Genomic DNA, 25944 nt, shown 5'->3' with positions numbered 1-25944 from the left:
CAGGACATCCAAAATGTCTCAATACTTTCCACACAGCAGATCTTGGTACTGAATCAAAGGCTTTTTCCAGATCATAGAAAACTAAATACAGAGGCTGCTGTTGTTCTCTGCATTTTTCCTGGAGTTGTCTAGCACAGAAGATCATATCTGTTGTGCCTCTGGAGGTTCAGAAACCACATTGAGACTCAGGCAATATCCTCTCTGAGATAATTCAGAGCCAGTTTAATACAATTCTTGCAAGAATTTTACCTGCAATTGATAAAAGCGATATACACAGTAGTTCCCACATACACTACGATCGCCTTTCTTGAAGATAGTGATGATGGTAGCATTCTTCAAGTCGTCAGGTACTTCTCGAGTTTCCCAAATCAAGAGGATGAGTGTGAAAAGTCTAGTCTTCAAGGGTATACCTCCATTTTGTATCAATTCCAGAGGGATGTTATCAGGACCAGGAGCCTTTCTTGGTTTTAGCTGATTGAGTGCTTTGGTGAAGTCTCTGTATGTACGTGGAACTGCCATCCATGGTTGTTGGTGCTGCTGAGGGTCATTATGAAGAAAGTCCTCAGCAACAATGGAGACACAATTTACAAGTGAAATGTTCCTTACAACGCTGTAAATTTTCTCCATTATCAGTTAAAATGATGGAGTTGTCGGCAGTCTTCAATTACCCCAATGAAGATCGAATTGGACCATATCTCCTTTATGCCAGCACAGAAGTTTCGCAGGTTACGGGCATCCGATAGTCTTTGCAGTTCTTCAGCTTTTTGTTGCCACCAGTTATTCTTAATTTCCCTAATTTCCCCACGAATCAACATAGCAGAGACCACTGCGGCAATCCTTGGGCCGCTCCACCTCCTGAATGATTTTCCACATATTATCTGTAATTGTATTAATGTGTATACAGACAGCTCTGTGGCCCGATACACTCTTCAGTCGGGCCGCGGAGCCATCCTCCATGCTAACAACTTTGTAATTGCCTTGTATATGAATCTAATAAAGTGTGCAGCACAGAGGGGGGTAACCATCTCATGGTGGCCCATTGCCTCTGCCGATAACCCGGCAGACACTCCTTCCCAGGAAGTGCTTTCTACAGTACACGCAAGCCTCGACACTCTATAAAAGTGAGGCTCGCCGGGTCAGGCTGGTTTAGGGAGTAGCCAGTCTGCATATACGGCTTCCCTCTCCTCCTCAGACTGCTCGCTTGCTCTTTCTCCGGCCTCTGCGGCTATTGCCAGTGCTCCTCCATACACGCGTCACCCAGGAAAGCATAAAAGCGCGGGGCATGTGGAGTCTAGCAAGCAGTCATTGGTGGTCGGGGAAGGAGTCTGCTACCAGACTCCACAGTCAGGCCGCGGAGCCGTCCTCCGTGCTAACAACTTTGTAATTGCCTTGTATATGAATCTAATAAAGTGTGCAGCACAGAGGGGGTAACCCTCTCGTGGCGGCCCGACAACTTGGCAGACTCTACGCACCCCAGATTATGTCTTTGCTTTTATATTTGTGATTTATTTTATGGCTGACGATGACATTATATATGTTGAAACCGGTCCCCAAGTTGAATAAAAGGTATCTGTAACATAAACACGTACCTAATTAGTAATGAAAAGGTTGAACCTAATAGATATCTTATCGTTGATTCCAGTTTCAACTCGATCACTCAAGTCAGTCTTGGTTGGTGGAAGTTTTGTTCGATTCAAAATGGCAGCCAAAGTCATTCTGTTGCAGCCCCACATGGCTGTGTATAACCTTCAATTCATTGTCTACGTGTGTGACCAGAAAAAGAATGTTTAATAACTAACTGGTCCAAAATAAAAGGCTTCTACTAACATTTTAGAAAGAGTGTGATCTGCAATAATAATTTGATATTTTTATGGGACCCGTTCAAATGTTTTCATATTTGTTGTTTGGTGTTTTTAACACTTTTCAGTGCACTAATATTTTATAAGCCCCAGTGGAATAAGTTTTCAAATTTGTTCTTTCGTGTTTTTCACACCTTTTATTACTCTCTTGTCATAGAGTTTTCATTGTACCCGCGGATATACAACGTAAAATCCCATTATGTCGGAAAAAAATCATATGTAATGTTTCCATATCCCTGTTGGATAGTTTTTATTCATGTATTCAGTAGTACATTTTCTCGCTTAACACATTCTTTTTCCCTGTACCCTGCAGAAATGTCTTAACGAGGTTTTACTGTACTGATTAGTTGACCTTAATCAACATTTTATTTTGCAACTGATAACCGTCAATATGGATCACAATGAAATTTGTAACGATGTGCTTAAGCTGTTTGTGCTAGTTATGCCTAAATTTTCTTTTATTATGAAGTACTGCTCAAACTTACTCTACTAATACGCTCTTATTTTGCCCGCTTGTTTACTTATTCAATAAATTTGTGTAAAACAGACGTTCACAATTAAACATTTATCTCCAGTAAAGTTTTAAAAAAAACTTATCTTAGACCTAGCTTCCTCATTATCATCCTTCAGCGTAATTTCGACAGCAGTTTCCTATAACCTCGTTTTTGCTGTCTTTATTTAATTTCTTTTTATTGGTATTAATTTGCTTTTTAAAATTTTGCATTTATAACCTGCCATGGCTACAATAAGGTCATTAAAGAATATGGAGTATATCCAGAACTACCTGACAGCCAACTTTGGTAGGCATTTTCTTAAATCCTTAAGACAGAAGCCTTATCAAGAACTGCTAATGAGAACATTCCGCCACACCGTTTCAGTACAAAGAGTATAAAATGGTACACAATATAAATATCTTACAATCTAATGACTAGAAAAATGGATGGACCACAGTTTGAAGGCTATTATTGCTCGTCAGCCAGATGACAGGAGTCAGCGAATGCTATGTCACTCCATCATCAGAAGGCACCTGTTCTGTCGTCTGCTCGGTGTTTGTTGTCGTGACAACTTCTAGTGATTTGTCCAGGTCCCATGCAGCAGCATCTAGAACATACAAACATTGTAAGTAATGTTATAGAAAAAATATTCTCTAGATGGTTCTCAAAAATATTGCCCAAGTTTCCTAAACCATTTAACACCTTCACGGCCGCTCGGATACCGTCAACCATTACCGTGGTACCGTAATACTTTTTTTGTTTAAGGGGAGATTAAAAGCCCTATGCTTATAATGTTAAATTGACCATATTGATGACCCATTTTCTCCTAAACTATTTCAGGTAGAGACTTGAAATTTTTACTGAAGGTTCTTGAGTACTTATAATGTACACTGATCTACACTCAATACGATAGCTTACTTCGGAAATGTGTTTCAATTTTTTTTTACAAATTACCTTTTTTTTCTTCTTCAAAATTTTAGAACATTTATTCGCATAACTCCCAAGATATAAAAGCAATTTACATGAGTGTAGATCCATGGTTCTAACAGATGTTACTTAGCTATATTTGAAGGTTTCAAGTGTCTATCTGTTATAGTTTCTGAGATAATGGGTCATTTGTACAGAGATGAGGATTTAAAACTTACACTCATGATTATTGTAATAAATGTTCATACAATTACTAGAAGCACCCTGCTCCATAGTCTGGATCCTCTTTCTTATCTTCCACACCAAGTTTCTTGTTAGTTTCTTCTTTCTCTCCTAGCTCTTTTGGTCACTGTTCTGAGCTGCAATTTCTGCCTTTAGTATCCGTAATCGATCCAGGTCTTCAAAACATCTGACAGTATTTACCTATTCTGACACCAAGTTCCTGTAGGCCCTTCAGCCTTCTAACATTGCCATCATTAAATGTTACTACTGCATCCCATACACCCAACTGTAATGTTTTCTTCCCAACAAAAACATTTTTAGGAATACGAGACCACACAACATTGTTAAATGACTCGTTGGGATTTTGAGTCTTCCCATGTGAGTACTTTCTTAACAGTTCTGCTGCTGCCAGATCGTGGTATATTTTCTTTATTGCTTGCATAACAACTTCTGGCAATGCATTCTGTGGTGGTAAGAGTCAATAGTTCCAGCTGCCTCAGCTTTCCTATATTTGCACCAAGTTCCTGGAGGAGAAGGACATAGATGGTGAACTGGTTTCTCATCAGAAGAACTCTTATGAAAATACGTGGCCCAAACTGCTCTTCTCATAGCATGCAAATCATTGCTATTGTCTCTGATTGCTTTTTCGTAGAAGTTTTGAAGTTCATCTATAACCTTGTCAGTGAGCCTTCCAGAATGTTTTATGGTTTTTACCATGTGACAACTTTTTGTCCCCATATTGTGCTTTCAGTGTCCCCATTCTCTTTTGGACGTGGCCTACACATTCCAACTTAGTAATAACAGCAACACCGTAGGGTTTAGTCTCCATTACTGCCTTGAATGACTTAGAGTCTCCATCTCCCAGGTATTGGACACAGCGAGCCCCTCGAGCTTGTTCAGAGCGACTGAAAATAGCTTTTGCTGCAGCTGTCTCCATGCCCCCACTTGTACCTTCACAGTTTTGGTTACACACTGATTGACGGACAGCCTTTTTGTCACCACTGTTGTAAAATATACAAATCTAAGTAACATGAATATTTCACTCCACAAACAAGTAATACTGAAAGTAAAAATACTCGGAAGATGCACAATCTTTACGACAAAAATAAACAAATGTCCTCCATTACTGTTTTGGCAATCCTGCCAACCTAAAATAAATTAAATTACCATATCACCACCTTCTACATAAAATACTTTCCGAGACAAGCTTTAGAAGAAAGTGTTGCAGTATGGTGTACCTCACAGATAAAAATGAAACAATGTAAGCCATATTTCAATATTATTTTAAACAAGAACCATCATAATTTAACAAATGATACACCAAAATGAGCATAGAAGACTCGCTACAACTTGAGGCAAAAAAAGAAAAAGTTATATTTTCACCAAAAGGGCTTTCAATCTCCCCTTAAAGGAGTTCATTTCTGCATCCTTATGCCTTTTAGATTATTCTTTTAATTATTTCAATACTATTTATGTGCATATGAGCCATGACGCACACGCTGCGTCAGTGGCACTACTGATGAGCTTTTCGCCTTCGGTGCCGTTTGACGCAGCATGTGCGTCATGACTGGTAATGAAGCGGAACGAGGAAAATAATGGTTTGTTCGGTTGCAGAACTTCTTTACAACAGAAAAATAATGCTAAAAGGTTTGTTTTGTCACCTATTCAATACATATAAATTATACAATTTAGGAATTTATTATTGATTCCACTTGAGACATGTTTCGCCCTTCATTGAGGGCATCATCAGTCAAATTATTTCCTCAAGGCAAAAATCAGGTACCTGGTTAGTAGTTGACATGCACAAATTAATACATATTATTAATACACATTACAAAAATTAAGTATGAGAAACAGTTGTACAATAGTGATGGTTGAATATATAGGTTTATAGAATAAGAAGTCAGCACCAATGCGTAAAAATGTGTATTAATAATATGTATTAACCCCTCAGCGTCGCAGCCATTTAAAGAGCTTCCTACCCCGCGGCCGGATGAGATTTCAACTACGCGCGACTGAAATACATTGATTCACTTAAAGCGTTACTACATGTATAAGAGTAGCCCGATATTCACAAAACTTGGAATTCCTTATGATAGAACTATGTGCGTGCAGATAATTACATAATTTTTTAACATTTCCTTAGTAATTTAGTTTCATGTGATAGAATTCGAAGCACTCTTAGAGACAGAGACCCAAGTCACACTCCTGGCAGCAGTACACCAACGTCTTCTTTTTGCCGTGTTTTGAACACACAACACAACGTCTCTGAGGTTTGGATTTCTCATTCTTGGGTGCTAATTTCCTGATAAAATGTCTTTCCTGCAACCTTGGAACTGTATTATCTGATGCGCGCCGGCCTTGAATATTTCGTTTCCCGCCCGAGCGAGCGTATTTTGTAAACAAACCTTCCATCAGCTGAACCTGATAAGATTACTGCTCAATGTTTGTCCCTGTGACTTGTCTGAATATTATTAGAGAATTTAGGAATCAGAATTCGCTCTTGAAAACTTCCCTTTGACCTGTATAATTATCTATAGTCTCCTACACGAAATTTCCAAGTACTGGTTCTTCCTCATCGTCACTCATCATTTACAACTGCATCCGTCACAGCCACATCATCTATTTCATTATCACTGCTGCTAATACTGTCGCTACTACTTCCGACTAAACTTTCATCTGAATTATACAATATTTCAAGTACGTTACTATCAGTCAAACCACGGCTGGAGCTGGCCATTGAGCGCGGAGCGTCACACGGACTGACGAAGCTGCAGCGAGACCGAAAGTAGCAGGACGAAACTAAATGAGGGGAATAACAAACCAACTCGATACATATTTCAGATACAAGGTCGAGACATCGTCTTTCAAACGAGATATATACCATGAACAACTGGTTCTGTATCGTATGACAGAAAGCAGCACTAACTGATGCCTATACAAAGCGCTCACGGAGAGTTACGAAAATATTACAAGCCGAGAAATAAAGACAAAATATAATAAATAAACCGCTCTCTTAATGTAAAATTAGAGCAAAGAACACTGCGCGGAAAGACAAACTTCTCAGATCATCATTTCTTTCTTTTATTCAGTGGGAAAGAATGAAGCAAACAGACTTTTATAAAAAGCAAGAGATTAGTGCTTAGACTTACTTGACAAATAATTATCCTTGCAAAAACAACTACATTTTAACGATTTTCAATTCTTATTTACAACACTGATAAACCCGAAAATGTCTTCTTGGAAACAAAACTATTTGCATATCGATAACTACAAAACTCTTTGCGCTATAGCCGTAAATGTGAAACCATGTATGGGTCTATACCACGTATAGAGGTCGGCGGCTACGGAAGAAAAGAGGGGTCTATACCACGTATAGAGGTCGGCGCTGAGGGGTTAATTTGTGCATGTCAACTACTAACCACGTACCTGATTTTTGCCTTGAGGAGATAATCTGACTGATGATGCCCTCAATGAAGGGCGAAACATGTCTCAAGTGGAATCAATAATAAATTCCTAAATTGTATAATTTATATGTATTGAATAGGTGACAAAACAAACCTTTTAGCATCCTACATTCAGTATCTTCAATACGGACAACAATGATTTTTATCACTTGCAACAGAAAAATAAATTTTGAACATTTCACACAAAACTACTGTGCAGTAGAATCTTATTATTGCTGTGTGAACAATGTATACTTACATTACTCCATAAGCTGTACAATGGAACTAGTCAATACAGTGTGCTACTTTTCAGTGACACTTCCTCGCAATAATAACTCTTCTGCAAATGCGTTACATTCAGTTACAATGTTATTCAGCAAGTTGTCATCTGCAAGCAAGCTAAAATAATCAATAGGTTTCGCATCACTTGGCAGTGGCAGTGGCAATGGCTTCAGAGATTGTAACTAACAATTGATCTGATGCCCGGATGGCACATATGTTTAGTAACACCTTAACAACGCACAGATAAGAGGTCTGTTTGTTTACATACATATTGGCGGAAATACGAGCTTTAATATTTAGCCCGGAATGTGACGCACGTGTGTCATCATCGGCACTGAGTGCAAGTGGAGTCATGACGCATATGTGTCATCATCGGCTGCAAACGTGTTAACTGTCATTGCCTGCCTTACTAAGGGCACACACAACAGTCTCCTAGGAAGTAATCGTCAATTTCAGTTAAAACTTTTATCTCCAGTTAAAACATCAGCGTAATGTTTACAGTGTTAGTTTTTCATTGTAAATAACCTAACCCCATGGCACTGGAGCCCTTGAAGGGCCTTGGCCTACCAAGCGACCGCTGCTCAGTCCGAAGGCCTGCAGATTGCGAGGTGTTGTATGGTCAGCAAGACAATTCCTCTCGGCAGTTATTCTTGGCTTTCTACACTGGTCTTTGTAAATATTTAGCACAAATACTAGTCTGCTTTACTGCATAAAATTCCCATCAAAGAAGTAATTTTTTTTTTTTTTTTTTTCTGAACTCCCAGAAGGTAAATAATGATTTGAACCAACAATTTTTCCCCATATTTCGAGTTCATTAGAATGATTATTGGATAGCTGCCAGTGGTGTTCAATATTGTTAGGACGCGAATGCAAGACAATCCTCGATTTTTCACACGTTGTCTAGGATTCGGAGAAATATGGTAATATCTTTTTCGTTGCACACTTTGGTATCATTTCAGCCCCAGGCAAAGAAAGTCAATGATTTCCTTACGACTGGCATTCTGTGAAGTAATAAAATTATACTGATTTTTTATTGAAAGAGTAATCTGTGAGTAAAATATTCCTCATGTAAATAATTCAGCCCAATTAATAATAATAAATATGAAATTACTGATACAAAATGTGTGACGCGATGTTACCTAGCAACCGCTGCTGGATGAGCATGACTGAGAGACATATAGATCATATTTATGATTATTTGATTTTCCCAAGGGGAAATCTGACAAAACATTTCTTCCTTATGCATTTCCCAACACTGAACATGATCCCCAAGAGATGGTAGAAATTGTCACGCCCTAAAGAGTGAACAGGAGAAAAGAAAAGCACTGCAAAGCTCCGACAGCCCGCCTACTGATGGGCATAGCACTCAACAGGGTAAAGATGACAAGTTACCAAAATCAAGGCCATAGTGATTTCTATGATGAGTTAAAAAAAAAAAGTACAATCTCTCACCAAGACTGAGACGTCCAGCATTTAGTGGTGTTCGAGTCCAAGGAACTCTCTCGATGGAGCCGCTAGCCCGTCTGAGAGGTGGTAGATGCTTGGTAAGACCGTTAGTAGGGAGTACGGGAATATCTGAAGACTCAGTATTAGAACTCATAAGCGGAGCAGGTCCGGTTTTGTTGGAGCGCCTCAGGAACGCTGCTTTCTTCTTCTGATGCATCGCTTCCAGTTCCAGTTGCTCTGAAAGAAAAGTGACACGATTATAGAGTGAACAATCATTCTCACAAGAAAGTTTTGCTAGGTTTTCAGAATTCTTAAAATAAGAATATTTTGTCGATACTGTAGAGATGGAAATTGATGGCTATGGAAAAGAAGTGAGGCTAGAATACAGTCTGTCTCCCGAACTTTCAATGTTTAAAACGAACTGGCAGTACAGGAAATCCAAGAGAAATTCAAGAAAGAAATCAAAACTCAGATTTTTCAACAAAGATGATGATGATGATGATGATGATGATGATGATGATGCAGGAATTTTTCAAGCTGATGCCCACGGGCCACATACACGTCTGTGAGGATCGGACACTACTTAGGATGAAATCTAATATTGAAGATGGTGCAGAGGATGTAACCAATGAAGTTTAAAATCCCCAACCTGACTGGGAATGGAATCTGGGAACCCTTGGACCAAAGGTAACCAGTTAGCCATGCAGCCGGACATAACCACAAAATGGACAAACAGAAACTCCATGTAGCTGAGATGATGATGTTAAGATGGACCCACGGAATGACCAGGCAGAATAATACGAAGCGTGTTTTTTAAGTAAGGTCCGTTTTTTTTTGTAGACACTAGTGGTTCGCGCGCATATCGCAATGAGCATGTGCATCGTGTACTGGCATGCCTCGGGAACAACTGTGCTCAGTTTCAGCTCTGTAGCTAACCTGTACGGTTCTGTTCTGTGCTTTCAAAATGTTTGAGACTATCAACTCGCTCGCCGCATGTGAGGTTTGGTCAGTGATACGGTTTTTGTCAGCAAGGAACCTGTCTACTGCAGAAATTCATCGACAGATTTGCGAAGTGTAAGGTGATACTGTTATGAGTGAAAGCAAAGTGCGTAAGTGGGTACGACAATTCAAAGATGGCCGTGACAACGTCCACGATGAGGACCGCTCCGGTCGCCCTTCTTTTATTACAGACAATTTGGTGGCTTCAGTTGAAGCGAAGATTCGTGAGAACAGGCGCTTCACAATAACAGGTCTTTGAAACAAATTTCCTGATGTGTCGAGATCAGTGCTTTACAACATTGTTTCTGAACACCTAAAGTTTAGGAAACTGTGCTCCCGTTGGGTCCTGAAACTCCTAACAGAGGACCACAAAAACCAAAGATTTGTGTGTGCGATGAAGTTCTTGACTCGTTATGACAGGAACTATGTTTCTCAGTTCAAATGTGGAACCTGTGAAAAATAAAAACACCAATAACAATTCGAAGCGGAAAGTTTTAAGACTCTACTCAATATTATAAGTGTACGCAAGACTCACCCCATTGCTTACTGCACGTTATTTACACTACAATCAGGCTACAGCCGTATGGGGTGAGTCTTGTTTGCATCTTAAGGATTTATTTATATGTTTCCACCTCATAGGCCTTAGATATAGAAGAATTCCGCCATACCCAAATTTTATTCAGCTGTTTATATTCATGATTATTTTAAGATGGCTCCATGTGAGCAACGCAGTTTATGAACCGTGGTTGAATTAACGTGTAAAAATGCTTTAAAACACAAGCTATTTTATTATTGTGAATTGCTCACCAAATTTATTGAGCTTTCTACACATGAATCAACTTGAGAACTGTTATTCAACATTCAGTATATTTTTGACTCGCAAGTCTTTAACTTAATTATTTATGAGCTTCATGTCCTTATTGATGGATTACACATATATGGAAAAGAAAGGATTCCACCTGATCAATACAGTTTATTATACTAGTAGTCCTTACAGTACCGGTTTCGGCCTATTTGGCCATCATCAGCTCACTAATGTTGATGTTCTGCATGAATTACATTAACAGTATCTGAAGGAGGTTCCCATCTTTGATTGGCATATCCGGATATGTCTAATGGGGCATATAAGTGGTTTATCGTTTAAATCGCGGTACGTAAGTATGAATGACCTTGAGGTTTAAGTTGTGATTATAAATACTTAACCTAAACTGAAGAGCTAATCAGTTGTACAAACACATAAAACACATTAAAAGGTATTAAAACATATGTAAAGCACTGGTTAATGTTTATGTCTTGCATATATCTTCTTCTTGGTAAAATCTTGTGACAATGAAATATATCAGTTGATGTTGGTATTTGTGAATGATGTGATGTAATGGAGTCTAAAAATTGGCGAGTTTAATTGTGCATATCTTGCGTGTGCTTTCTTCTTGTAGTTGCAGTGCTCTTAATCATAGATTTGCGTACATTGATACTATGTAAGCAATGATGAATTTCTATGATGTATTGTAATTTAGTGGTTAATAGCTAGGTGTATTATAATAAGACACTTGTCGTTAAAAAGTCTACTTTGGCTTCAAGGTAGATAAAATCTTGTTTCTTTGGGTTAGAAGCATAAAGACGTACTCTTGTTTGATTAAAATTCTGCCAGCAGTGATGGTTCCTTTCTTGTCTATATTGTGTCTGGTATTATGGTTATCTGTAAAAGATAAATATGTACGAGTTATGGATTGTGGACTGAAGGAATGCCTGAAGACGTGTGTGAATTATAAAGTGTACTTACTGCTGTTGTTGTGGTTGGGTAGTGCTCTGTTTTGGAACTTGCTGCGTACTGCTGCGGGTTCGTCTTGGGCTCATGCCGGCTGTGAGGAGGGGTGTGGACAGAGGGGTAGGGGATTGGTTGTTGTGGGGGCAGAGGCAGAGTTGGGCGCGTCACTTGGTGGTTTTGTGGCACGTGTTGTGCTCTGCTTATTGATTATTTTGAGGTAGTCGTTTTTTAGGGCGGGAATGACTTGTTGAAGATAATATTGGTCTTTTCTGTAATATCATTTATATTGAAATTGGGATTAGCATATTGATCTAAAGAAATGTAAAACTCTTCTGTTATATTGAGCAGGGGGCCTGTGGGATTTATGTTTAATATTTTCATATCGTTTTCGATGTTCGTAAAACTGTGTTTATATTCTTTAATATGTTGGCCTATTGCTGAAAAGTGGTTATGCTTTATTGCGTTTAGATGTTTGCTATACCGGATTATGAAATTTCTGCCTGTATGTCCAATGTAACTTGTTTCACAATCATTGCACTTGATGCGGTAAACTCCTCATTGGTTGTATTTATTGTTGTTGTTAACAGTTCTAGTATTGTGAATGATATCGGAGCTATTGTGCGTGGTTTGGAATGCTATTCTTATGTTGTACTGTTTAAAGACGTTAGTTACGCGGTATATGTGTGCATTGTTGAAAGTGGAAGATATGTAATCTTTCTTGGGTTTGTCTATTTTTGTTAATTTGGTTTTGGGTTGAGATTTTTTTTTTTTACATCGTTATGCCCTACTCAGGAGCACGGTTGAACTTGCTTAGCTGATGTGTTGGCCTTCTCTTCCTCCCAAAATCTGTTCATCCTCTCGCTGAGCTTCTTCTTTCTTTCTTCTGTCCAAGTTATAATAGCTCTGGTGTTGGGTTTGTCTTCAAAGTGGTGATTGTCGATTTTGGTTCTGAATTTACATTTGTCCTGTACACTGTCTTCTGAGATGTTGATTTCCTGGAGATCTGTTTCAATTTCACAAATCCAGCTGTTCTTGGTTTTAGACGAAAGGGCCCGGTTGAGAATTCTTTTAGTTAGCCTGTTAGTGTTCATTCTGATCATGTGTCCATAAAATTTCAATCGTCTTTTCCAAAAAGTGTGAGAAATTTTTTCAGAATGACAATATATCTCCTGGGATGATTTTTCTCCATATTCCATCTATACAAACTGGCCCAAAAAATTCTGTAAAAATTTTCCTTTCTTATTTCTCAATGATTTTGGTTAAAGTATCGTGAGGCTCCTTCCATGTACTGAGTTTTCTCACACGAAATTTGAAGTCCCGTTTTGATGGCAATTTCATGTAGTTTTTCAATGGAATGAATTGCTTCATGCCTATTATTGGAAAGGATTGCTATGTCATCAGCAAAGGACAGACATTGCACGTGAATTCTGTCTTTACGTAGTCTTCCAAGGGTTATTCCTTTAGTTTCATTTTCCCAGTTCCTGATTACTTTCTCAAGTACCAAGTTAAACAGTAACAGCGATAAATCATCCCCTCGACGGACCCCGGTGTTAACAGGAAAAGGCTCAGATATTTCGCCTAGGAATTTAACTTTTGAAGTAGTGCCAGTTAATGTTTGTTTGATTAATTCTCTTGTTATTTTATCCACTTGAAATTCTTCTAGAGTTTTAATTTTTTTTTTTTTTCTTAAATTTTATTTTTTAAGTCATGCTCAGAGAGGTTACAAAGAAGAAGGAGGATGATCTATTTGAAGATGTGGGATTGTGCTTGTCCTTTTGTGTTTTCATGTGCCCCCTTGTTTCCTCTTTCTACTTCTCCTTCTCCCCAAACTGACCTGCCTTTATTCATTTAAAGATAAAAACTTCATTGTTCCGTATTGAAATTATTGATGTTAAAAATTAAATAATTGAAAAGGAGGTTCAACCTATTCAATACTTAAAAGAAGGAAATGCAGTAATCACATTCCTATTTAAATGGGACCGGTTTCGACCTTAGTCCAGGTCATCATCAGCCGTAAAAAGATGTACAATGTTTATGAATATTGGAGGTCAGTTTCACACTTTGATAGGCACAAAGACACGACACCACATTCTGTATGCACAAAGTCACAACACTATCAACTAATATACGAAGATCAAAAATAACTAGAAGTCGCAGACGAATAGATTTGTAGTAGAAAGCCGCGCTGATCACCAGGAGCTGGCGGCTTTCTACTACAAATCTATTCGTCTGCGACTTCTAGTTATTTTTGATCTTCGTATATTAGTTGATAGTGTTGTGACTTTGTGCATACAGAATGTGGTGTCGTGTCTTTGTGCCTATCAAAGTGTGAAACTGACCTCCAATATTCATAAACATTGTACATCTTTTTACGGCTGATGATGACCTGGACTAAGGTCGAAACCGGTCCCATTTAAATAGGAATGTGATTACTGCATTTCCTTCTTTTAAGTATTGAATAGGTTGAACCTCCTTTTCAATTATTTAATTTTTAACTGTCTTTATTCTGCGGTGTGTTCCTGTTCATGTTCATATTCCTACGACATAATGACTATCTCACCTTTGATAAGCTTAGTGACGCCAGGATGACATTCGTTGTCGTCTACGTCTACACACTGTAGCTGGTTAGTGTTCTCTGTCTGCTTTGGTGAATCGGTTGGCCTCTGGCTTTCCTTCCGAGGAGATTCTTTCCCAGTGACGACCGGTGAATTGTGAAGTACAGCCTTGCCGTTTTGATGAATGCTGCCATTCTGTCCAATACAAGAAAAATAATTAGTGCTGAGCAAAACAGTTGCCTTTACACCATTGCAATCAGACAACCATCTAATGAAATGGTTGCAAAATAACCGTTAACTCTATCAATATAGGTGAAGGGGTGCAAAACTACTGAGGTATTAGCCACCTCAGGACCTAACCTTACTTGGATTTTGCTTTGACATTTCTTCTAGCCTCCTGCACATAGTCACCCATTCATATAATCTGGGAAAGTAATTTAGAGGAATTGAAAATAAAAATGTGCTTGAAATGTAATGCCTTTACTGCCTACACATTGTACAACATTTTTAAGGGTGTGAACTTAGAAACAATGAAATACAGTTTCAGATATTCTAACTATAAATTATGAATATATGAAAATAAGAAAATTAACTGACAGCCTTTAAACATTATAACACATGATTACTTAAGTTTAGAATTGTGGAATGGCAAGACATTTGTAGGTCACACAAATAACATCTTACCATTTGATTATTAACATTTTTTTCCTATTTGCTTTACGTCGCACCGACACAGATAGGTCTTATGGCGACGATGGGATAGGAAAGGTCTATGAAGTGGAAGGAAGCGGCTGTGGCCTTAATTAAGGTACAGCCCCGGCATTTGCCTGGTGTGAAAATGGGAAACCACAGAAAACCATCTTCAGGGCTGCCAACAGTGGGGCTCGAACACACTATCTCCCGATTACTGGATACTGGCCACACTTAAGCGACTGCAGCTATCGAGCTCGGTCAATACTAAAGTAAGCAACGCGATAGAAGGGACAATGATAACAGCATGCAACAGTAAAACAACAGTTTTGTCTACCTAGTGATGTGGTGAGAATTCCAGTGCCAAGAAATGGAACGAATGGGAGCAACAATTTGTATACACACAGATTATGAATTGTGAAATGACACTTTTTTTTTTTTTTAATAGGTTGGTGCCAGTGAAGAACACAACACCAGAGCGGCACTGCAACTGTTATCTTCTTGTAAAGGTTTCATTCTACAACGTTGGTGTTCCCGAAATGGTTACTGTCCCAGCTCTAATAACAATGAGTTAATTTATAAAACATGCTTCCAAACATCTATAACTTTTTTTTGTTTTTTGCTTTACGTCGCACCAACACAGATATGTCTTACGGCGACGATGGGATAGGAAAGGCCTAGGAATTGGAAGGAAGCGGCCGTGGCCTTAAGTAAGGTACAGCCCCGGCATTTGCCTTGTGTGAAAAGTGGGAAACCACGGAAAACCATCTTCAGGGCTGCCGACAGTGGGGCTCGAACCCACAATCTCCCGATTACTGGATACTGGCTGCACTTAAGCGACTGCAGCTATCGAGCTCGGTCATCTATAACTAAAGGCAGCAGAAATTACACAGAGATTTTCAAAGAAGTCTATCAGTATATGAATTTCCAATGTTCAATACCTTAAAAATATATACCGTATTTACGTGAATAATCCCCGCACCCTAACTTTAGGAAGGGTGATTTTGAAAAAAAAAAAAAAAAAGCCAACACTGACTCAAATAAAACCTGTACCCCAATTTCGTGCCTAAATTTTATTTAAAAATATGCCATATTTACGCGAATAATCCCCGCCCCCTAACTTTAGGAAGGTTGATTTTGAAAAAAAGGCCAACATTGACTCAAATAAAACCCGCACCCCAATTTCGTGCCTCATTTAAAAAAAAAAAAAAGTGCGGGTATTATTCGCGTAAATACGGTGTCTTAAATAAGTATGGAATTATTATAATTCTCGCAAAGAAACATCTAATATAAACAGTTATAGTCCGTTTTGGTTGAAAGCGTCCTGCGCGAGAAATGGTTGCGCATGCAGTGGTGGGAGCTATCGTCCCCCCACTCCTACAGCAGGTCCAGTCGCCAGGCTAGCGCTGAAGTGAAAACGTCTCTTAAGCGGCGCGTGTTGTTACGTGTGGGCTAAGTTGAAATTACTGAAGTGACGAGCATGGCTTCTAGGTCCTCTTCTAAATCTGGGAGACCACTGCGAGGCTAGGCACGTGAAAGTGTTTATACCATGAGTGAACATATGAAACATATCATCCAGATCTCAATCACACTGAGTCGGTTTGGGGAGATATCAAAGGAGAGGTCCGTGATAAGAATATATCTCACCGGGTGAGTTGGCCGTGCGCGTAGAGGCGCGCGGCTGTGAGCTTCCATCCGGGAGATAGTAGGTTCGAATCCCACTATCGGCAGCCCTGAAGATGGTTTTCCGTGGTTTCCCATTTTCACACCAGGCAAATGCTGGGGCTGTACCTTAATTAAGGCCACGGCCGCTTCCTTCCAACTCCTAGGCCTTTCCTATCCCATCGTCGCCATAAGACCTATCTGTGTCGGTGCGACGTAAAGCCCCTAGCAAAAAAAAAATATCTCTAATAGTAATACAGCATAATTAGTTTTTTAGCATAAAAATGTGTGCCATAGCATCTCTAATGCCTTCACTGTTCATAATTGACGCGCTCCTATTCCCAATATAAATAAAAATGCTTATTCTGTACGAAATATTTCTCTGTCTTATAGATCACTCGTGACTTGACAGCAGACACACTCGACAAAAAGGAAGCTCTTTGCGGATATTGCTTGCACAGTATTCGCAAGACAAACGGAAAAAATGTTGCGACCACGTAAAAGACACTGAGCAGGAATACTGGGAGCGTGACAACACCATGCATAAGGAATTAGAATTAGACCAGTCCGACATCAACCTCGGTGAAACTTCAGACGACACTGATTCAGACGAGAGTGAAGATTATTCTGAATAATTTATAAATAAGATCCCCGAACTCCGAATATTAAACAAAAGTGATCATAGAACGCGTAAGAAGTCCGATAATATTTTTGCTCTGATTTTATGAGACAGATTTATATTGTCTATTGTTCCGGAGCATTTTATTGCTGTTTTCGTTGTTTTTGTTGCTGCTGTTGCTGTAGGAGACCTGTTCTCTGTCATAACAATAGCAGGTTATTCAAGAGTATTATATATTATTATATTTCTTCTGATGGACAAGAAAAGTAGACATTGTTAATGTTATTATGAAAGTAGCTGAAGTATTTCTACTAATGCTTCTTCTCCGCATTTTCCCGACAAATTTGCATTAATTAATCTCTTTTATACGTATTTCACTAGAAATCACGTTAAGTAGATTATATCTCCAGGCTGTCAGTGGAAACAACTTCCTCCTATTCGTTAGGCGATTGATGAACTGATAGCGCGTACCGATGCGCCTTTCCTTGGTATACAGTACAGTACAGTTTCAAACGAACTTCCTTTATTCGCAGTATTACCAGTTGCAAGTTACTGTCTTATGTTCAGTTGATTTTCTACCATCATCATCATCATCATCATCTGTTTACCCTCCAGGTTCGGTTTTTCCCTCGGACTTAGCGAGGGATCCCACCTCTACCGCCTCAAGGGCAGTGTCCTGGAGCTTCAGACTCTTGGTCGGGGGATACAACTGGGGAGTATGACCAGTACCTCGCCCAGGCGGCCTCACCTGCTATGCTGAACAGGGGCCTTTTGGAGGGATGGGAAGATTGGAAGGGATAGGCAAGGAAGAGGGAAGGAAGCGGCCGTGGCCTTAAGTTAGGTACCATCCCGGCATTCGCCTGGAGGAGAAGTGGGAAACCACGGAAAAACTTCCAGGATGGCTGAGGTGGGAATCGAACCCACCTCTACTCAGTTGACCTCCCGAGGCTGAGTGGACCCCGTTCCAGCCCTCGTACCACTTTTCAAATTTCGTGGCAGAGCCGGGAATCGAACCCGGGCCTCCGGGGGTGGCAGCTAATCACGCTAACCACTACACCACAGAGGCGGACGATTTTCTACCAAATGGTTCAAACCTTTCAATTTTATATAACAGATTTCATATTCGTAAGAATGTATAATACGAATGTATAAGAATAAATTAAAGGCTACAGAGTGCCAAAATATTGACCTCCACTTTTACTATACACTGAGATTTATTTCACGTTGTGTCGAAAGCATCATCCGATATGAATTCTTTTAGGCATGACCCTCTGATTTCTTGACGTCACCAACATTTACGACGAAAGTTACGAAGTATTTCCGTACTGGAATAGAACTGAAATTTTAGAATGTTATGCTCAAAGGCTTGTGTAGTTAATTGACAAGGTTTTAAGGCAGACAATCGAAATATAAGACTCGATTTGTACAATGTACGGTACTATTTTATTTTCACTAGTTTATCATATTAAGTAATTCCTACACCTTTGAGTTAGTGTGATGTATGTACACCAATGAGCCATTGCATAATGACCACCCCGACCCGGGAACGTATCGCGCCTAAGCTTTCCACACTACTTCAGTCAGTTCCCAGGGCTACGTCCGCTGCCTGAACTCGACTGTGTCAGCTGGAGGAAAGGTTCAAGTTCTTCCCCCACCACCAGCGCGAACGCTCCCATAGTTCCTCGCACACGAGGCCAGGCCACACCTCCGGTCGTCCAGAAAGACGCTTACTACGAAGATGGACTATAAAATTATACTGAGAAACGTTACAAGGATTTGGACTAAAATGTTGCTATATCAAGTGCACTCTCTGTGTCTTGGAAAAGTTCATTTTCTGTTCAGGAGGATAGGCACAACAGAAACTGAAGCCACAAGTTTCCTCATTATGCTAAACATTCAGACACTAGCGCAGTGTACCGGGCGAGTTGGCCGTGCGATTGTGAGCTCGCATCCGGGAGATAGTGGGATCGAACCCCACTGTCGGCAGCCCTGAAGGTGGTTTTCCGTGGTTTCCCATTTTCACAACAGGCAAGTGCTGGGGCTGTACCTTCACTAAGGCCACGGCCGCTTCCTTCCCATTCCTAGGCCTTTCCTGCCCCATCGTCGCCATAAGACCTATCTGTGTTGGTGCGACGTACAAGAAATAGGGAAAGAAAAGAAAAAAAAAAAAAAAAACTAGTGCAGTGATGACCACGAAAACGCTCCTCAGAACTCCTCCATCCTATGGCCACCAACAGGAGAAATGTAGAGCACAAAACTAGCAATTAGACCCAGTGCAGCTATGGTGTGCTGTAGGCTGAGACAGACAGCCGGTGATACACTTGGATACGAGACAACAGTTTGGGAAGAGCATGAGGCTAGTTGGAATGAATAATGAAACGGGGCTATGTATGGTCAGTAGTGCGAAGTTTAAAAAAAAAAAGTTCTCCCCGCTCCACACTCATTTTATTATTAAAAGCAGAGTAGTCGTAAGCTTTCATGTACCTATACTTCCAAATTAATTCAATCAGATTCAAAAAAAGAAACATGTTTAATAACATTTTATTGCTGCAACCATTAATAACAGTTCTTTGAACATAAAATCTCATAAAAAATAAACACTTTTTTAATACTACAGCTTCGCGCAAATTTCATAGCGACGGTCAATATTAATTTTTTTATAAGTAGCAAAAAATACAGGGCGCACAATAAACGCTGAGCACCATTTCCATGCAGAAGCGCTCAGCTGTGAGCTTGCATCCGGGAGATAGTGGGATCGAACCCCACTGTCAGCAGCCCTGAAGGTGGTTTTCCGTAGTTTGCCATTTTCACACCAGGCAAATGCTGGGGCTGTACCTCAATTAAGGCCACGGCCGCTTCCTTCGAACCCTTAGCCCTCTCCTATCCCATTGTCACCGTAAGACCTGTCTGTGTTGGTGCGACATAAAACAGATTGAAAAAAAAGTCAATACAGTAAAACTGTTTATTTAAATAAGAAATCTTCACTACTGACAGCATAATTGCATCAATTACATTGGATTTTAAATGTTTAGCTTGAATATCACAAAGTGTCGTGTGCGAGCGGTGTCCGGATTAGCGAGCACTTGATTCCACATGATGACACAAACCCGTATGGCACTCCACAGCATACGAGTCATAACCCTTAGTGGTATGCGATTATGAACAAGCAGTGGAATACTAGTAGTTCAAAATAGTCTGTTAGGTCATGTTTGTGACAATAATAACTCTAAAATAGTTGAATTTTGTGGTTAATGTTTACCTGCCTGATTAATCATTCCACAACATTTGTGTTTAAAATGCAACATTTTAACTTAAAGTATTTTTATTATATAAGAATGTAAGATTCAATAAGTAATATTCAGATATTTCATATTCCTTCGTATTGTATAACTTAATGCAGCTGAAGATAGCAAAAATAGGCTGAAACATGTCCTGATCACTAATTTTGTAATGGTATTTGCAGTTTTAAATTGTAAATAAAATATATTTGTATTGATTAGGTAGACACCTAAACTTCTATCTTATTATATTTTATCAGGCGAGTTGGCAGTGAGGTTAGGACCACACAGCTGTGAGATTGCATCCAGGAGATAGTGGGTTCGAATCCCACTGTCAGCAGCCCTGAAGATGGTTTTCCATGGTTTCCTATTTTCACACCAGGCAAATGCTGGGGCTGTACCTTAATTAAGGCCACGGCCGCTTCCTTCCCAATCATAGCCCTTTCCTATCGCATTGTCACCATAAGACCTATCTGTGTCGGTACGACATAAAACAAATTGTAAAAAAATGTTGTATTATATTGAAAATTGTCAGTACCGAACAATGATGAAATTTTTTATATGAAATATAAAATTCTGTACAGACTTACTTTCCAAGTGAGTATTTACCCCAAATTAGCCTGATTTAAAATTGGACTTGTCGTGGATGTGAGTGGAAATATAACAGGATTCCAAAGGGTTAAATGGCCGGTCATATTGTGGAAAGCTTTTATACTAAGGCCCATGAGGGTTGGAGTCTGAAGTTTAGCGCCATCGGCTGTTTCTATGGCAACAATAACAACGATGCAACATTTAAGGAAGCTATCGCCAAGTGGGTTGGCTTGCTCTCAGTCGCTTTTGTGATATTATGCGGAGTGGCACTGTGTCAGGGGGGTCGAAGGGGTAGTATGTGGTCCTGTGGGTGCACTTCTTGCTGATGGGAGTGCACTAGCAAAACACAGGAAATGCTATTTATTCCTACCAAGTCCAATACATGCACGTCCACGCTGTGGCCTCTGGGCAATGGGTACATTCTTTCAGGTACACGCCTAAGTCATGTAAGGGCAGAAAGCGAGTTCCCGACGCTTAAATGGGGACCAATCAGCTAAGGGAGACAACCCTAACAGAAAACATCGGTCCTCCAGGATTGCTGGGTATTGGAGCAAGGCTAACAACCTCGCTCCAGAAAACAAACTGTTGCGAAGCCCCAGAATATGCCTCGGAATGGTGGATTTAATAGACGACGAACTAAGCTAAAGGCAATGGACTACGCAATTGGTACATGGAATGTACGCACACTTCTACGAGCCGGAGCACTGAAAGTAAGGTAATGGTGCAGGCTCGGAGAAGGAAGTATACAAATGACCAACTTGTCCCTGAAGGATCCAAAGTGGAGGTGGTGGATGAATTTAAATATCTTGGTGTACATCTAAGCAACAAGAATGAGGAAATGGTGGAAATACAGGCAAGAATTCAAGCTGCCAACAGAGCATACTTTGCAGTACTACCACTTTTCATAAGTAGAGATATAAACCAGAGCTTAAAAGTTATGCTATACAAAACCCTCATTCGCAGTATAGCGATGTATGGAAGTGATATGTGGACCCTCCCAAAGAAAGCCATGGAGAAGACAGATTCCTTCGAAAGGAAAATCCTGAGGAGAATTTATGGACCCATATGCGTGCAAGGGGAAAGGAGAATTAGATATAATGATGAACTATATTCCCTGTATGGGGAGGCACCCCTGTCGCATGCCATTCGAATGAAGAGACTTAAATGGGCAGGTCATCTAATTAGGATGGAAGAACACCGAATCCCAAAGAAGGTATTCTTAGGAGACTTTGGAGGAGGAAGGCCTGTGGGAAGGCCACGTAACAGATGGGAAGATGGTGTACATCAGGACGCAGCACACATCCTCAAGATCCGGAAGTGGAGAGTAGCTGCACGAGATCGATAAGTTTGGCGGAGAGCAACTGGGGAGGCCATGACCCGAAAACGGGCCGTCGCGCCATAGGTAAGGTAAGGCACTGTGTCAGTTGTTGCTGCTTTTTGTGTTTACATGTTTGTTTCCTGAATATTATTTTCGTTGTTAGTTTTTGGTTGCACAGTTCTATTCTGAATTGAACATGTGCATTTGTTGAGGATATTGTCACAAACTGATGATTTTGTTGGTGATTACGAAATCTCATATTTGTTGGCAATGATGTATTCTGTCGTAAATGCTGGAATTATTAGCACGAGCTTAGGAACAGGTCAAAGTTTATTCCATTTCATTAGGCCTACATATTTTATTACACACTCAGCCTGTATGAAAGGGTGATATGACGCAGATTAAGGTAACTATGACTACACAGCGTACTTTGTAGTTACTGCTTTTTACGCTCAAATGTCAGACTCCAACTCTTGTAGGCCCACCCATAAATACCCTGCATGGCAGCCATAAAGTAAATATATTTTTAATGTTAAGTTCTAATGCAAATTGCTTTTCTTTTCCCTTTTTTTTTGTGTGTAGAAATATCTCCTAAAGAAACCAGTATAACTTAATACTTACAGCAACTTCTGCTATCGGACGGAAAGGATCGTGGGTGAAATCGGTCTCCTCGCAAAGAGTGTCATCGCCGCTACCCTTCCGCTCCTCCCGTGCCTTGAGCACTCTCTCCAGCCTCTCTGCTTTCTCTCGTTCCAGGACAAGCTGCTGCTCGGCAATGTCGGCCTCTACACGAGCACTGAGGACCTCAAAATCCCGGATGATGCAGTTCAACAGCCACCTGAATGTTTAGCAAACAATCAGCGGTTTCATCATCACGTGAGCAGCCGATCAACTTACAACCATACTCTTACACATAACACAGTCATTGCAGGACATAACAAACCTTGGCCATATGCAAACTATATTCATTCATATATTTAGCTTCCATAGACTGTAAAGTTATATATCATGAAATATGCCAACAGTATAGAAACTGCCAAGAGATTTCTTAACCCATTGAGCCCTGCATATCTGTTAGATTGAAACTGCATTGGGGCTGGGATTATTTTGAAGGAAATACAGTGAGGGTTCACATGATGAGAAATTTCTCACTAATCAGATCAAAAATTAGATGTTGGCTTTTCAGGCGTTTGCTCTATTAACCTGCATTTTGTCTTAAGTCTGACACTAGACTCGCCTGAAAAGCCAACATCTAATTTTTGATCTGATTTTTGATATGCTCTATTGGTGGAAAAATATCTAATTCCCTCCATCGGAATTTAGAATTACCAAATTTCTCACTTACAAGAGAATTTAAGATTTAAATATACATGAAAACAAAACGACATTCAGCCGTTCAACCACAGAACAAGGAATATTTTAAATACATTTTATTTTATTTTATTAGCATCACGGGTCCATACTCAGTCCGCCTGCCGAGCTGTAACACGGTCATCTCCTTGCACTTCCTCTTCGATTTCTACATCTATTTGATCATCAGGAGCATTACTCTCACTGTTACTGATACTACTAATTTTACAGAAAAAATGACATTCCTAACCATCATTACTTTCTAAAAGGAGTTATATATATCGGTAACATACAGTCGTTTACTGGCAGTCGACTCGTTTACAAGGGAATTTCAAAGTCTAGTGATGGCCCACTTCAAACTAATACTACCAAGCTCACTATCGATATATATTAACAAAGAGCATATAACAATGGTGAGGAAGAGTCCCGACACAAATCACAAATGCAACTCACTCTGCAATCTCTTGAGGAAAAGTTGAATTACATAGTAAAGTGAGACAATGGAACAGCTCCATGGTCCAACCCAAGATGAAGCACGGAACAGTTCCATTTCTTGGGCCCAATCAGTTAACACTAAAAATAATCTATGCACAATAATAAACACTTTGTAAATAAAATATTAGAAGAAAACAACAACACAACTATAAGGAAAGAGAACCTTCCACCGAATCAATACTTTATTGGTATGTGCCTTCTAAAACATGCCTGTATCTTATTAATACACACCACTATATGGGTCATCTTCAGCTGATCGTAAAATATGATATTAACATGTATAACTAACTCATTGAATCCAATAAAGAATGTCATTTGCTATGAACTATAATTTATACAAATAGGTTATGTTTTCTCTTTGGTCTAAAGCAATCGTCAAAATTTATGAGACATGCAAAGTATGACTTAAAAATCTACTTATTCTACTCATGAATAACATATATCACATTGAAACAATGTGATATTAAAATTTTTTTGAACTTGAAAGTGTTATATGATGTATGTTTGGTGTTTCTCTCTCTTGGTGCAAAACATCGTCAAAGTTTTTTATAACGTGCGAATTGCGCCTTAAAACTCCACTTATTTTACTCATATATATAGCACATAATATGTTAATTTTTTTTTTTTTGCTAGGGGCTTTACGTCGCACCGACACAGATAGGTCTTATGGCGACGATGGGATAGGAAAGGCCTAGGAGTTGGAAGGAAGCGGCCGTGGCCTTAATTAGGGTACAGCCCCAGCATTTGCCTGGTGTGAAAATGGGAAACCACGGAAAACCATTTTCAGGGCTGCCGATAGTGGGATTCGAACCTACTATCTCCCGGATGCAAGCTCACAGCCGCGCGCCTCTACACGCACGGCCAACTCGCCCGGTAATATGTTAAAATAATGTTATATTCAGTTCTAATAATTGGTAAAAGTTCTAAAACATTCTTGTGGTACACATTAAAACTTTGATCTGTGTTGGTAAAAACATTGGGTAAGTACACAAGCAGTTCATGCGGTGTGTTTCAGAATGTTCTGAATGTGGGTGGTTGATCTTGATGATTACGGTCGTTCAATTTAAAAAATTTTTTTTTTTTTTTTTTTTTGCTATTTGCTTTACATCGCACCGACACAGATATGTCTTACGGCGACGATGGGAAAGGAAAGGCCTAGGAATTGGAAGGAAGCGGCCGTGGTCTTAATTAAGGTACAGCCCCGGCATTTGCCTGGTGTCAAAATGGGAAACCACGGAAAACCATCTTCAGGGCTGCCGACAGTGGGGCTCGAACCCACTATCTCCCGATTACTGGATACTGGCCGCACTTAAGCGACTGCAGCTATCGAGCTCGGTTCAATTTATTATTACACCACTTGATATTACATTAAAATATATTATATTCTGTTATCTTATTCCATTTACAGTGTCATCTTTGCTGTCTGGCATTTGTAGGTACGAACGCTCCCTCTTTATAGTTGCGTTTTCTCATAGGACATGGCAGTTATTGCCGTTGTTGGCTTGTCGGTTTGTGCTGTTCGGGAGCACGCCGTGCACGACATAACATATTTGTATAATATTATAGTTCGTAGCAAATTACATTCTTTGTTGGATTCAATGATGCTTTAATTACACATGTTAATATCATATTTTACGATCGGTTGAAGATGATCCATATAGTGGTCAAAACCGGTACTGTGTATTCATAAAATACAGACATGTTTTAAAAGTCACATAATATAAAGTACTGATTAGGCGGAAGGTTCTCTTTCCTTATAATTGTGTATATAAACCATCAATACGGACATGAAACTTACAGATTACAATAAAACAACAACTACAACATGATGGTGAATGCTTTTATGGCCAATGTCAATCAACAAGCTATTTTTAACAAATTAGGAAACCGTTCGTTATTTGCTTTCCTGCTTGTTGGTCATAGAGGTCTGCAAGAATTTCCGT

General features: G+C 39.6%; 1 protein-coding gene across 1 annotated transcript in view; it reads right to left on the bottom strand.

Moving 5' to 3' along the window:
* Positions 1-1527: 1527 nt before the first annotated feature.
* LOC136881781 (ADP-ribosylation factor-like protein 13B) overlaps positions 1528-25944 on the bottom strand; it is a 45651-nt gene continuing 21234 nt past the window's right edge. Inside the window, exons 6-9 of the mRNA XM_067154219.2 lie at positions 22778-22994; positions 14004-14193; positions 8683-8913; positions 1528-2960 (exon numbers count right to left, since the gene is read on the bottom strand). Of these exons, the coding sequence (XP_067010320.2) occupies positions 2860-2960; positions 8683-8913; positions 14004-14193; positions 22778-22994 (739 nt within the window). The 3' untranslated portion in view covers positions 1528-2859. The remainder of the gene's footprint in view (positions 2961-8682; positions 8914-14003; positions 14194-22777; positions 22995-25944) is intronic.

The sequence above is a fragment of the Anabrus simplex genome, chromosome 10 (assembly GCF_040414725.1).
Source record: "Anabrus simplex isolate iqAnaSimp1 chromosome 10, ASM4041472v1, whole genome shotgun sequence".
NCBI lineage: Eukaryota > Metazoa > Arthropoda > Insecta > Orthoptera > Tettigoniidae > Anabrus > Anabrus simplex.
Note: the sequence above shows the minus strand (reverse complement) of the source record. Positions and strands in the feature narration are given on the sequence as shown.